We start from the raw sequence: 15,159 nt of genomic DNA, 5'->3' as shown, positions 1-15,159 counted from the left end.
CCTATAACCTCTAGTTCTAGTCTCACCCAACCTCAGTGGAAAAAGTCTGCTTGCATTTACCCTATCTATACCTGTCTCAATCTATGGTTTATACACACATTCTTTCTCTCACTCTCCTTTTTCTCCCTCTGAATATACCTCTTGCCCATCCTCTGGGTCACCCCCCCACCTTTTCTTCCCGGACCTCCTGTCCCATGATCCTCTCGTATCCCTTTTGCCTATCACCTGTCCAGCTCTTGGCTCCATCCCTCCCCCTCCTGTCTTCTCCTATCATTTTGGATCTCCCCCTCCCCCTCCCACTTTCAAATCTCTTACTCACTCTTCCTTCAGTTAGTCCTGATGAAGGGTCTCGGCCTGAAACGTTGACTGTACCTCTTCCTAGAGATGCTGCCTGGCCTGCTGCGTTCACCAGCAACTTTGATGTGTGTTGCTTGAATTTCCAGCATCTGCAGAATTCCTGTTGTTTGCGTTTTTAAATTCAATCTGTGGTTGCCTGGTCAAGAAAACAATCCTGTGCCAATTTCTAAAGAGCAGAGCTCTCACTGTAAGAGAGTGCAGAACTGGGCCATACAAGCCCACTCGATCTGTACCTAACATCAAACACCCACCCACACTAATTCTCCTCCATTCTCCCTGCATTCCGATCAACTTTCCCCACTAGATTCCACCATTCACCCACACACTGGGGACATCTGGCTTTATAGATAGAGTACTCAATGTCCGTAAAACCAATTAGGCTTATAGGTTATCTGGCTCACTGATCAGAAACTTTAAGCACAGGTTCATCTAGGGATAAACTATTAAACAGAAACTTGATGGCAGAGGAGTCCAGCAACAGACACAAAGACAGATTACCTCCAGCAGTAACTTATCCTGAGCACGGAGCAAAACTCTGTGCTATCCAAAAGCAGAGATCATTGGTTGTGTGTGCGTTTTTTTTTTGCCTGCAAGGAGGGAGAGCCGCTTCTCATGAGAATCATGGCTGTACCTTGCTTGACGTGGGTGAGGATGAATTCCAGCTCGGCTAGGTGATGGATGCTGACCAGGTTGCTCTCAGACCGCATGCAACTCTTCTGCGATTCCTGCCAGCTCTTGTTTTCTTGATTCAGCCGGTAACAATTGCATTGGAATTTCAACCAGCCGGGTTCACACTTGGTTGTCTGATTGGCACAGGAATCTAGAAGGGAAATATATGGTTAAGTCCTCGATAAGAAAGAGGCAGTCAGTAGAACTCAGACTCTTACTCTTATGCACATAGCTAATTTAGGGGATTTGGAAGAATTTAATCATGTGATGAGAAATGAGGAAGGATACATCAGCTCCCACTTTGTCACAATGGTTCTCGCAAGTGATGCTACGTCTTAGTTTGGAGAAAATTTAGAAGTCAAACCTTTGAACCTTTATTTGATTTTGAGAAAAGGTGGGACTCATTTGCTCGTTATTATCATTTGAGTTAATTGATATAATTTTTCCACGATCTAATTGTAAATTTTTTTTTAGTATATTTTCTTTTCTTGCTGGCGATTTGATGTTTAGTTTTAGAAGCTTTTTGTATGACGCGTGGCTCTGGGGTTGTACACCACACCTAATGGGTTCTTTTTTTTTCCTCTCACTTTTCTGCTTAGTAGGTTTTTTTTGTTATCACAAAAACTTTTTTCAACCTTTAAGATAATTTTTTTTTGAGGCATTGTAAGTGTTGTTACTTCGATGTACTCATGTTATTTTTCCTGTATATAACAAAAAGATTTGAAAAGAGAAATAAACAAAATGTTGTATATGGCTTCTTCCATTGCCTCCAGACGTGCTAGTGCCTTGCAGAAGTTAAGTTTTTTTCAGAAGCAAATACGCTATTGCAATGAAGAGAAAAGGAAACCAGAGTCGAGACAATCTTGCCATAGCCCAACATTCACAATGGTTGTAGCCAAACTCTGAGAATATAGAGGCTATTCACCCCTTGGACCCATTCCACCTGTCAGATTTACACTTAATTTGCATCTCAACTCCATCTATCTGCTTGCTTTTGTTCCATATCTCATGGAAACCTCACCTTTCAAATACCTTCTCAATCCTAACTGGTTCCACCTGCACATCAGCCTTCCTTTATCTAGTTTCACTTACCTCCTTCCTTGTTTCCCAGATTCCAGCATCTACAACATCTCATGCCTCTGCCAATCACCTTCATACCTCTGTCTCTACTCCTCTCCCTTCCCCACCAGGCTCCATTTGCCCATTACCTCCATCCTCACCACGCATCTCCTGCTAGCCCCTGCCTCACCCCTCCCTCTAACTCTTTATTCTGGCCATCTCCCCTATACGCTCAGTCTTAATGAAGTGTCTCGATCTGAAATGTTGACTACCCCTTTCCCGCCTGATTCACTGAGTTCCTCCAGCAGTTTCTTTTCCTTTCCAGATTAATGAATCAATCACCGTCTCGACAATGACAGTTACTTCAAAGCTCAGGGCGTTTCAGAGACAGAGTTCAAAATTTCCATTTCTCTTTGCGTAAAGTTTTTTGATTTCCTTCTTGAACAGCTCAGCTCTCATCTTAGCCCTTCATTTCCTTGTTTTTGAATCTGCATTATCCTTCTTTCAAACCTCCACACCCTATATAATCAAAGAAGAGGAACCATCTCCCAGCCTGATGATCTCAGAGTTTCAGGGAGCACTGCAGTTGTTCACAGAGGAAGCAACCATAATTAACACCAGTTGGCACACACCGAGGATTCTTCAATCCCTCACACAGCTTGAGACTCCTCCAGCTGGGTTACTCAAGGGCATCCTATTTTTACTCAGGGCTCCACTAAAATATCATTTGCTTTTAATCAAAATGAGCCATAATTTGCAAATTCCTGCCATAGCAGGGACAGAAACAACCATGCAATTTACCCGTAGGTTTGGCTTAAGTTCAGGACACACTGGAAAATTAGGAGCTCCATTAGCCAAAAAAGGGGATCTGCTCTACTGACCTGATCTGGCATCTCTTGCTTCTCAGTGGCACTTGGCACCCCCTACAGTTCTGGGCCACGTTATTTCCTGCCTTTTTCTGAAATCATGACCATTCTATAACCCCGGCTCCATCTTCTCACCTAATCTTTGCTTCCTCTAATGTAGCCCTAACATTGATCATCAGTGGGACTTCTTACCGTAGATTCCACACACAGTTGGGAAGCTACCATGCCAATGAAGAATAAAACTGCAAGCACATTGTACTTCTAAACTGTGTGTGGAAGCTACAGTAAGAAGTCCCACTGGTGATCAAGGCTGGAGGTACATTAGAGGAACCAAAGACTTGTTCTTGGTTGGTGGATCAGTGTCAGGCTCCTAGTGACTGATAGGATAAAGAGAGGGTTTGTTCTACTGAAACTTTACTCAATAGTATAAGCCTATTATGCCCTGACATGGCACAGGGATTCTGTGTTAATTAAGGAAGCCAGGACACCTGGATAATTCCTTACCTATGGTTACACGGTTATTGGATTTTGGCTTCTTCTTGCAGACGTATGGCCTAGCGATGCCGCAGTCTTTGTTTTGCCACCTTCCTGAAGATTCAGTCCGGATAACTCCACAATTTTCCTCTAACGAGTTCACTGGCTGATCTACCAGAGGGAGAAAGGGAAGAAGTTAGATTATTGCTGGACTTGGTTTATGCCAAGGCCTCTGGTCAGTTTACCCTGTGACCGTATACAGATTCAAGGATTCAAACCTCACAGCCAGAGAGTGTAGTGCCCAATTTTTAGGTGCCACATGATCCAATTTTAATTTTAACCAAAGGGCATTGTGCTGGAGATTGTTTCTAGTTGAAATTGCGACAATTTCAGACTTCATATTTCTTTACTTAGAATTCAGTCGCCTCTAAGTCACAGGGCAATCCTATTCCTGCACTAATTCCCCCTGTAACCTATTCTCCCAGCATTGCCATCAATTCTACCACTCAAGGAGTAATCTACAGAGGTGAATTAATGTACCAAGTTGTATGCCTTTGGGACATTTCAGGAAACTAGAGACCTGGAGATACTCCATGTGGGCACAAGAGTGTGCATACTCCACATAAGACACCACATCAAGTCAAGAACAAACCTGGGTTTTTGGAACAGAGAGACCACAGCTGTGCTTCTTATCCTTGTCTAAGGATAATCCATCAACCCCAGTGTTGAACCTTTGTTGTGGTTTAGAGGCTTGTGTGCCTCAATGACCTGGAGAGCTGTGCTAACTGGAGTCAGGGCCTTGTGCTTTGGCTTTTGGTAGGATCAACCATGCCAGACAGGTGAAAGAGTAGATGTCAGCTAAATAGCATGTACCCTGATCCAGAAATGTCCATTTTTTTATGACTTTGGAAGATCACTATGCCAGCTAACAGAGCAATCCTCTTACCCTTCAAATGTTACCAAAAACCTATTCTTCCCACATTCCTACCAACTCCACCCAGATTATACTACTCACCTACACAAGGTTAAATTAAATAAAAAGGTCACCACTTGACAAGGGGAGAAGAATAAAATCTGTCTTTGGTGGTTTCCCAATGAGTCCCATCTGGAAAGTGAGTATTGAACTGAGGTTGTGACTGGCTCAGCTCACAACTTCAACAACAAGATATTAGGGAAGGCAGACCAAGGAAAAAACCAGAGATGGAAGGGCAAGTGGAAATGAATGGCAGAAAAAAGGGATGAAGAGAAAGGAAAATGGAGAGATAAGGACAAAAGGAAATTAGATTGATAAAAGGACAGTCAGAGACAGAAAGAAAACGTGAGAGAAGATAAAGTGAGAAAGTGTGACAGGGAATTTCCTTGGGAACATTAGGAAACTCATGGTTGATCTGCTTGAACATATTTCAAAGGCAAGGCATGCCTGAAAGCACGGGCAGTGTGGCTGCAGCTATGCAGGTCCTTATTGGGGTCAGGAGCGGCACAGAGGCAAAGCCAATACAGCTGCTGCCTCTCAATTCCAGTGAACAGGATCCAAAAATATATACAGGAAATACAACACAATTGGTGCATGTCCTTCATCACATAGTAACTCTTATTTTCAAAAATACACTTCATTCATGATTAAAGCAGTTTATGCCATAGACCCCTAACATTAACCCCACTCAACTCTGCCCCTCCAGGTACAGCAATGGGAGGAGCCCAGACCATGGTCCTCCCCCACAGAGCCTCAGCATTGTCTGCCCTGAGCTTCAGTGTGCCCCTCAGCAGCCTGGACTGTGCCATTCTGCAGCATTCTCTCTGTGCTGGACGACCAACAAGGTTCAGGCAGACCAATGAACCGATGACCTTCCAGCAGCACTTGCCGTCTGTCTCGATGTGTGTCCCTGGGAACAGTCCACAGTTTAGAGAGTCCTCTGTTACGCAGCTGCGACACGACCCTTGTATCAGTCTCCACGTTCCAGAAATTTCCTCAAGACATTAAAAGAGGCTATTTAGCCCATTGGAGTCTACGCTGGCTTGCAGAGTAATCCCCCTTACCTCAGTTGCTGAAAATATTCAGTACCTGCCTAGGGTTAATGTTTTATAAACAAGCTTTATAACACAGGGATTGTGGGAGAGGGAGAAAGAATGGAAAGGGAAGCCTGTGAAAGAGTGGAGTGCAACAGAGAAAAAAGTGAAAGTGGATGAGGACAATTAGAGAATAATTCAAAGATGCCTGAAGGAAGCCGAATTGAGAGAAAATTAGTTAACCAAAAGAGGGGAAAATGTGGGTGCTGAAAATAGAAGGTTATTGAATTGCTGATCATCTGCAGTGCTTATTTAGTTTCTCACTCCACAGCTATCACCTGATCTGCTGAGTATTTCAAAGTTCAAGGTACATTTATTATCAAAGTATGTATACATTATACAACCTTGAGATTCATCTCCTAACAGGTAGCCACAAAACTCAAAAATTTAAAAAAAGACGATTGTCAAACACCCAATGTGCAGAGAGAAAAAGAACCACAAGAGATTCCCATCGTTCAGCACAGAGCCGAGTAAACCTCGTGGAGCAGCAATCTGAACCGGCCCTGAGCTTTTCAATCTGGCCCGTGCCTAAATGTCCATACATTGAGTTCAGCCGAATCACAACACTCTGGGGCCTGGACCTCGATGCCTCAATCAGCCTGTATCTGATCTTTCTGATTCAGCAAGGCACTTCAGTCTCTGTCCAAACATCGAGTTCAGTCGAACCACCCGGACCCCACCACCTCAATTTGGCCTTTGGCATGGCCCTTAAAACAATGGAACCTTGGGTCTTCCTCACTCTCAGTGTCGGGCCTAGCACCTCACCTCGGTTCTGTCACATTGAATTGCCTTTAAGTCTAAAGAGAAGTTACAGACTTTTGCTTGCAATGATCATTTACCAGAAAAAGTGTGATTAACAAAATATTTAGTTGTTTTCCTTGCTTCAATGGTCACCAGTCAGAAGCCGCTGAAGTTCACCAGCGCCATCTTAACTGGAAGTTGTACAGTACAGCATGGCAGACTTCTGTAGACCATCTCTAAGGTAATCTAGTCTTGAGGAAGAAATTGGATTACTTTCATGCCAGAAAGCATCTGAGACAACACACCAACCTAGTCCATAACCTGGTGAGTTGGTTGGGGGAAAGCATATGTTTAAGACAGGAAAGAATTACTGAATTATTTAGAATTGATTACCACTCTCCCAGTTGAGGTACTTCAGTGGGGACCCATCTGACCACTGCCAGCCACCATTAATGTCCAGATCATTCAGGCCAATCCAAAGAGTCGCACTGTAGCCAGTCAACAGGCCTAGAAAAGGAAACGACAGCACAGCATAAATATACTGCCTAGATTAACAGCATCTTATTTGCTTCATCATCACTATAGACTGATCATGCACAGTTTGAGGTTTTGATGTCTCTGGGCCTGTACTCGATGGAGTTTGGAAAGATGAGGAGAAGGCCTGGCCAGAGTGGATCTTGAGAGAATGCTTCCAATAATAGAAGAGCCTAGGATCTGAGGGCACAACTTCAGAATAAAGGGACTGGTGGGCTCTTGATAGGGTCAGCCATGCCAAACAGGTCAAAGTGTAGAGGTCAGACTAAGAGTGGTCCACTGATCCTACGGGTTCAAGGGTTCAGCTCAGGGCCAACAACCCTGACTGGTAAAACTAAATTTTTACAGAAACAGCAATGAAGAATCGCTCTATACCTGTGTACAACTGTATGGACAGACAGAGATGGAGGACCTTCATTGCTACCCTAAACAGCAGTGCTGTAACAGGCAGTAAGTAAATATATCCTCAATAAAACTCCATTAGATTCATCAAATGTGGCTTTCCTTTCATAAAGCCAATTTGACTCTGTCTATCATGTTTAAAATGCCCCCTTATCACATTCATAATTACAAATTCCATCAACTTTTTATGAACTGGCAGTCAGACTAACTGTCCACAGTTTCCACACACAGTTCTCATCATTCCTGCTGCAAACTGTGTGGCCTCAGCTGACAGAAGATTGCAGAGTTCGTGGGGTCTTGGGGTCAGAGGGACCGAGTTCGACACTGATGGAAAACTTGGCAAATATTGCATGCCTCCACATCAAAAGTGGGAAACGAGATCCCACTTAATATCACATCATTAAGCCCACTCTGAAATTAAACAGAGGAACGTAATGATATCAGAAGTCCAAACCATTCAACCAGGCTCCTTCATTCAACAACATTATGACTGAACTGTAACACAGCTCCTATTTCCCACATTAACCCCACAACCCTTGGTAACCTTAATGTCTGAAAATCTATACATCTTTGTCTTGAATATTTGAACTGCTATGGGTTTCTTGGTTTGGGAGCTGAAAACTCAGCATTTTAGTTTAAGGACAAGCACATACAGATTAGTTGCTCTTTTACTCAATATTAAAATCTCATTATCAGCCATGTCTGTGGTCCCCCACTTCTCTATCATTCAAGTTTTTGCAAATTAAAATGAACCAAGAGAGCAGACTGCATGCATTTGGAGTGAAAATTTTGCTGTCTCGGCAGCCTCAGCCATACATTGCTCACAGGCTTCTGCCAGAGGAAATGACTCACAACATGGGAACATTCCAATTTAGGCTGATGCAAAACATTAATGGAAGTTATTCCCCCTGGGCACCATCCTAACCTCCCCCTACCTCACTGAAATCCCAGAGCTGGCAGGTCACGTGACCAGCTGAGTGGAAAAGAAAACATTTAAAAAAAACATACAAAAATACTATAGTGAGAGCAGTGGAAAACAATACCACAATATCTCTAATAGAAGCAACCTGTGCTGGTTCCTCCAATTTATGTAGTGTGTTGAAAACCAGTGCTGACACTGCAGTAAGAGGATTGGTTGACCTCAATGAGGAGCAGGGTCAACAGCTAAATGACCTTGGACCAGCAGTCTACTCTCTAAGCCAATTGGTTGCAAATTTTCAACACCCGCATTGCCAGAAATGTAATTTCTAGCATCATAATCTCTCTCTGTCTCTCTCTCCCACCCCACAGCCTCACGTCCCAACCCATTCCTACCATTTAGTTTGGTGCCTCCTGGTCCAGAGGTCGAAGAGTATTTGATTATTTCAATGGGATGGCAGGAACAGGAAGAGTTTAAACCTGTGATTAGCTACCTCGCATCTCTTCAAAACCACTACCATGGGCGACAAAGTAGCGTAGTGGTTAGCACAGTACCAGTGACCCAGGTTCAATTCCAGTCACTGCCTTTAAGGAGTTCGTACGTTCTCCCCATGACGGCGTGAGTTTCCTCCCGTGCTCTGGTATCCTCCCACAATCCAAAGACACACTGGTTGGTAGGTTAATTGGTCATTGTAAATTATCTCGTGATTCAGCTAGGATTAAGTCAGGGAATGGCTGGGCGGCACAGCTCAAAGGGTTGGAAGGGCCGACTCCACACAGTATCTCAATCATTCAATCAATCAATAAATCAACACCAGTGGCCTTGCTTCAAAAGTAACTTGCTGACTTTGAAGCTGCATTGCATCTGACAGCTGCTATACAAATTTAAGTTCTTGCTTTCATCTGTGCTATATAATCCATTTGTAATTCTAACCATTGCCTGCAGCTACCACGCACACCATGCACTGAAGGAAAGAGAGGGAGGGGGAGCAAAAGAACGTGCAGTGTTAAGACAGCCCAAACCACTTCTCTGAAGGATAATCATTGATGGCAGTGTAGGAATTCTAGCAGCAAACTCCACAATATCAATGTCCGGAGTAGCTGTTTTATTGACATTGACCAAAAGTGGGAGAACTCCACTGCAATCAGCAACATCCCAACTGCTGCACCAGAAATGGCCACAGGAAACCTGGTTTAAGGTACTCTCGAAAAGAACAAGTTTCAGTCAGAGCAGGTGAAGACTAGAAGCTAAGAGAGGGGATTTCATTGAAGCACAAGACTCCAAGGGGTTTTGAAAGGGTGGATGTGGAGAGGATTTTTCCCCTTGTTCAGACCCACTCACTATATCATCGTCTACACTTTAAAATGGGTGGCAGGGTGGAGATAGGTCTCTACTAAAGGAGGTGTAAGGCACCCCCTCCCTCTGCTAGCCTGCAGGTCTTCCTTGGGCAAGGTGTAGCACCCGCTTAGCCCCCTGATCTGGGTCATGTGAAGCCATGGGAACATGTGGTGAATGGTCGTATGAGCAGCTGGTGCACATCACAAGTCCTGGTTATGCGACCAGTGACGCCAGGCAGACAATCTCTGAAGAGTATTGATAATGGCTGGGGTCACCTGTCTTGTAAAGACACTGCCCAGAAGGTGGCAATGGCAAACCACTTCTGTAGAAAAATTTGTCAAGAACAGTCATGGTCATGGGAAGACCATGATCACCCACACACATCATACAACACGGCACATAATGAACAAACAAACTCTTTTAAATCTAGATTCTATGATTCAAAGAATTCCTGCACTGCACTTTTGCATGTTACTAAGGTATAGTAACTTACTTTGCATTCTGTTATTGTTTTCCCCTGGTACTACCTCAATGTGATGAACTGATCCGTATGGATGGCATGCAAAACATTTTTCACTGTACCTCAGTACAGGTGACAATAATAAACAAATTTTCCAATCTACAGAACGAGTCGTCACTGTTTAACAATAAGTGCCCACCTAGCTAATAGAAAAATGAAATGTTTTCCCTGAGGGTTGTGCATGTTTGGAACTATTCTTCTCAAAGAGCCGTAAATGCATATGGTTTAATGTGTGTAAGACAGACATTCATAGAAACATGACAAGCGAGGGGATGAAAGGTTTCAGAGGGTGATTGGGAATGTACATTGGGAAGTTACAAGCAGAAGAGCTGTGATCTGATGAATGGCAGAACAAATCAGAGGGGTAAAGGATCTTAATTTTTACTGTATTTTCTTGGGTGCAAGATGACAAAGGTGCATAACTAGCAAATTTGGGGACAGTCACCTAAAACTGAGGTGCCAAGATTTTGTTATTCTCTCAGGGGTTAGTGAATCTCTGGAATTCTCTGTCTGTAAGGATGGTGGAGGCCAGGTCATTAGATTTATTGAAGATGGAGATAGATAAATATGTGAAAGATCAAGGAAAGGCAGCAACGGGGAATTGGCACAAGAGGAGTTGTGGCCAGCACAGATCAGCCATGATCTTATTAAATAGCAGGGCAAGCTTGAGGGTTTGGTGGCCCATTCCTGCTCCTATTTTCCTGCGTTCTATGCTGCATTGCGAGTCCAGATGATGTGTTTAAGTCCCTGGGCAGGGACTTGAACCCAGAATCTTGTGACTGGCAGAGGAGTAGTGTGCAGGTGTCACTGCTGTACCGTTGATGTAGGTCTGCTCATGGAGTTCAGTGATACTGAGGAGATCAGAACTCTGTTGCTGACAACTGGTGCGAGCCTCGCTCCACGACAGTGTTGACTGGAAGTTGAACTGGTAACAGCTGTTGGTCAGTGGGTCCTTGTCCCAGAAGGTCTCACAGTCATCACCTGCAGGCAGAGAAGGATAGTCTCTTCGTCAAGAGCCTCATACAATGCACAATTTAACGGCAGAAATGTTGGGAGGTGCAGGTCCCGCTGGAATATACAAGCCCTTGGATGTGGTGGGTTGAAACCTGACAAGGTTACATGTAAATATTGCACAGAGTCTGTAAGAACCCTTGTGGGCAAAAGAGGGCACAAAGGCTTATTCTCCTTTCCCAATCACGCCTCACTGTCTCTCTCAGGCAGTGACTCGCCTTCGGGTGCTCACTCGGTGGTGCCAGCTCCCGCCTCACACAATTGGCCATTCTTTGTGTGCCAATCTGGCAGATCAGTCTGAGCCAGTGAGCCTCTGGGCCAAACCCAACATTGCCCTCACGTAACATTCACAGACACATAAACACATACACTTTCCAGCAGAAGGTCAGGTTGAACTGTCACAGCTGCCTGGAAGCAGAGCTGCCTTCTCAGCTCTGCAACCTATAAGAGAGAATCATAAATCTTCCCTTGGCATGGTTTGGACTACGATTCTCGCAAACTTGGGTGTCCAGCCATAAAGCCATTACTTGGCTCATGTCCCAGACACCACAGACTTCTAGCACACAGTTTGCATTTTGAAGTTTCCTTGCATGCAATCTCTGAAATAAATCAGTTGTACCATAAGATTCACATTTGTACCTAATAGAAATGATATGAAAAGCAAACTATAAATCTCTTCAAATTTCTTTAGAGTCATAAATCTACTGTACATGGCTCCAGGTAAACCGCTAAGAGTTTGAATAAAGTTTCACATTTTGAGATGTGCCAAACAGTCAGGGAATAGCTAAAGATGGTCTAACTAGAAACTCTGCAGTGAACTCTCTCAAGGGAATATCAAAGAGCTTCTCACCAGAGAAAGGAAGAAAGACAGAGACTTGGACTGTGTGGCGGAGAACAGAGAGGTTCCCCTCCTTGCACAGTGAAGCTCACTCACTTGCGATGGGACAGAATCCCCATCTTTCATCCTTCCCGTAGTCCACCGTCGTTGCACACCAAAGGTGGCCATCTTCTCGCCCAATGGTGGTGCAGTCATGGAACCACTGGCTGTCGTACATAAATGGGATAGTGCAGGGTTTCCCGTGGGAGTTCCCCTGGATGGTGTAGATCTCTAAAGGAAAAACAACACATTGATTTTAAATTGGTTACAACTGGAAATGGTTTATTATTGTCACCGGTACTGAGACAGAGTGAAAAGTTTGTCCTGCGTACTGTTCACACAGATCAAATCATTACACAAGGTAGAACAAGGTAAAACAACAACAATGCAGAATAAAGTGCAACACCTACAGAGAAAGTGCAGTGCAGGTAGACAATAAGGTGCTAGACCACCTTGCTGCACAACATGTTTACACACGCACAAGATGCTGGCAGAATGGCGATGATTGGGTAGCTTCTCCCACAAGGGGATGGAAGTGGCTTTGTGCACAAAATTTACATCACTGCACAGTGCTCTCCTCAGGGTCTGCACTTTACAGAGTGAACAACTGTAATGAGGCACAGAACAGCAGGGAGTCAAGTCAATGGGGTCTTCTGGCTGTGGATATCATAGACAATTGAGGAGGTCATTCTAACGAAGGAAACTAGTGAATAGGCTGAATCTGTATTCATTGCTTGACACACTATGTAGTATTTAATGTGTTTTCTGTAAAGGGGGAGAGCAGTCTAGTGTATTTGCATAATAGATGTAATGTGTCATGTTCACAGGATGCAGTGATACACACACACACATCTGGTTAATTGATTAATCGGGACAGTCACTAATTGGGGACAACTCTTATAGAACAAAAACAAATCGAGAAACTGGCCAGGATTCCTTTCATTTATTTTGGACTCTATGCCGATTAATTGGGGCAGGAGGCTGTTGCTGAACATTTTGTAACTAGAACCAGTTGTGTGTACATTGTGTGGCCATTAGACACTGCATCGTGCTTTGAGCAAACAGTTTTTAAATAGCAAACAGGAGAAAATCTGCACGTGCTGGAAATCCAAGCAACACGCACAAAATGCTGGAGGAACTCAGCAGGCCAGGCAGCATCTATGGAAAAGAGCACAGTCGACATTTCGGGCTGAGACCCTTCAGCAGATCTGGGGAAAAGAAAGATGAGGAGTAGATTTAAAAGGTGCGGGGAGGGGGAAGAGAAACACAAGGTGATAGGTGAAACCGGGGGGGGGGGGGCGGGAGTGAAGTAAAGAGCTGCTAAGTTGATCGGTGAAAGAGATACAGGGCTGGAGAAGGGGGAATCTTATAAAGGCCGCGGAAGAAAGAAAAGGGGTGAGGAGCACCAGTGGGAAGTGATGGGCAGGCAAGCAGATAAGGTGAGAGAGGGAAATGGGGATGGGGAATGGTGAATGGGGGGGCGGGGGGGGGGGGTACCTGAAGTTCAAGAAATCGATGCTTATGCCATCAGTTTGGAGGCTACCCAAAAAGAATATAAGGTGTTGCTCCTCCAACTATGCCCTCACGTGTTAGCCATTTCAGCCCTGGGAAAAAGCCTCTGACTATACACAGGTCAATGCCTCTCATTATCTTATACACCTCTATCAGGTCATCTCTCATCCTCCGTCGCGCCAAGGAAAAAAGGCCGAGTTCACTCAACCTATTCTCATAAGGCATGCTCCCCAGTCCAGGCAACATCCTTGTAAATCTCCTCTGCACCCTTTCTACGGTTTCCACATCCTTCCTGTAGTGAGGTGACCAGAACTGAGTACAGTACTCCAAGTGGGGTCTGACCAGGGTCCTATACAGCTGTAACATTACCTCTCAGCTCTTGAACTCAATCCCACGATTGCTGAACGCCAATACGCCGTATGCCTTCTTAACCACAGAGTCAACCTGCGTAACTCTAATTAAGATTTGGAAGATGCAATTGCTGAAAACATTGTATCGACAGATGACGCAATAGCCACTGCTCTACATACCGTCCTTGCACATCTGGAGAAGGATATTTATGTGAGAATGCTGTTCTTGGACTACAGTTCAGCATTCAACACCATAGTTCCATCCAGGCTTGACAAGAAGCTCAGAGACATCGGCCTTCACCCTGCCTCAGGCTCCGGGACAGCTTCTTCCACCAGGCCATCAGACTGATGAACTCACGCTGATTTGAGCGTACTCCATATTACATTCACTGTTCTATTTATTATAAATTATTATAATCTTGGGAACGGGAGAATTATAGTGCCTACAAAAAGTAATCACCCCCCCCCAAGAAGCTTTCATGTTTTGTTTTATTCTTTTACATTATTTAATCACAGTAGGTTTAATTTGGCTTTTTTGACACTGATCAACAGAAAAAGATTCTTTCGTCTCAAAGTGAAAACAGAAACAAAGTGATCTAAATTAATTACAAATATAATACACAAAATAATTGATTCCATAAGTACTTCAATATGCAAGGGGATTGAGAAAATCAGACTGGTGAGAGGCATTGATCATGTGGATAGTCAGAGGCTTTCTCCTAGGGCTGAAATGGTTGCCACAAGAGGACACAGGTTTAAGGTACAGAGTAGGTACAGAGGAGATGTCAGGGGTAAGTTTTTTTATGCAGAGAGTGGTGAGTGCGTGGAATGAGCTGCCGGCAACGGTGGTGGAGGCGGCTATGATAGGGTCTTTCAAGAGACTCCTGGAGAGGTACATGGAGCTCAGAAAAATAGAGGGCTATGGGTAAGCCTAGTAATTTCTAAGGTAAGGACATGTTCGGCACAACTTTGTCGGCCAAAGGGCCTGTATTGTGCTGTAGGTTTTCTATGTTTCTATTATAAATTACTATGATTGCACATTGCACATTTAGACAGAGATGTAACGTAAAGATTTTTACTCCTTGTGTATGGGAAGGATGTAAGAAATAAAGCCAATTCAATGAAGGCAGTTCATTATCTGCACTAGGTATCTGTGCTAATTTTGTTCATTTACAGTCAATCAAAAGAGCACATCACTGTACACCAGATTAATTCCTCCGTCAAAGACTATTAGGAACTGACATAGCATTGTTTTTATAGTACTGCAGCAGCATTGTTAGTGTTTTAATCTCTTCAGTACTTCATTTAAAAGCATAATTTGTTACTCAATTAAACATTAGTTTGACTATTTTATACCTTTTTAACTATTTACATGAAATGTTGGCAAATTGGGGCAGTCGCTTAGTTAGGCCAATATGTATTGGTCCTGATGTGTCCCAATTAACCAGAATCCACTGTACATC

At 43.9% G+C, this 15,159-nt stretch overlaps 1 protein-coding gene across 1 annotated transcript in view; it reads right to left on the bottom strand.

Annotated features, from left to right (window-relative positions):
• mrc2 (mannose receptor, C type 2) overlaps nt 1-15,159 on the bottom strand; it is a 247,310-nt gene that overhangs the window by 147,067 nt on the left and 85,084 nt on the right. Inside the window, exons 3-7 of the mRNA XM_063037085.1 lie at nt 11,892-12,065; nt 10,763-10,927; nt 6,627-6,740; nt 3,456-3,596; nt 989-1,177 (exon numbers count right to left, since the gene is read on the bottom strand). Of these exons, the coding sequence (XP_062893155.1) occupies nt 989-1,177; nt 3,456-3,596; nt 6,627-6,740; nt 10,763-10,927; nt 11,892-12,065 (783 nt within the window). The remainder of the gene's footprint in view (nt 1-988; nt 1,178-3,455; nt 3,597-6,626; nt 6,741-10,762; nt 10,928-11,891; nt 12,066-15,159) is intronic.

Source organism: Mobula hypostoma, chromosome X1 (genome assembly GCF_963921235.1).
Source record: "Mobula hypostoma chromosome X1, sMobHyp1.1, whole genome shotgun sequence".
NCBI classification, from domain to species: domain Eukaryota; kingdom Metazoa; phylum Chordata; class Chondrichthyes; order Myliobatiformes; family Myliobatidae; genus Mobula; species Mobula hypostoma.
This window is presented reverse-complemented; position numbering and strand designations above follow the sequence as displayed.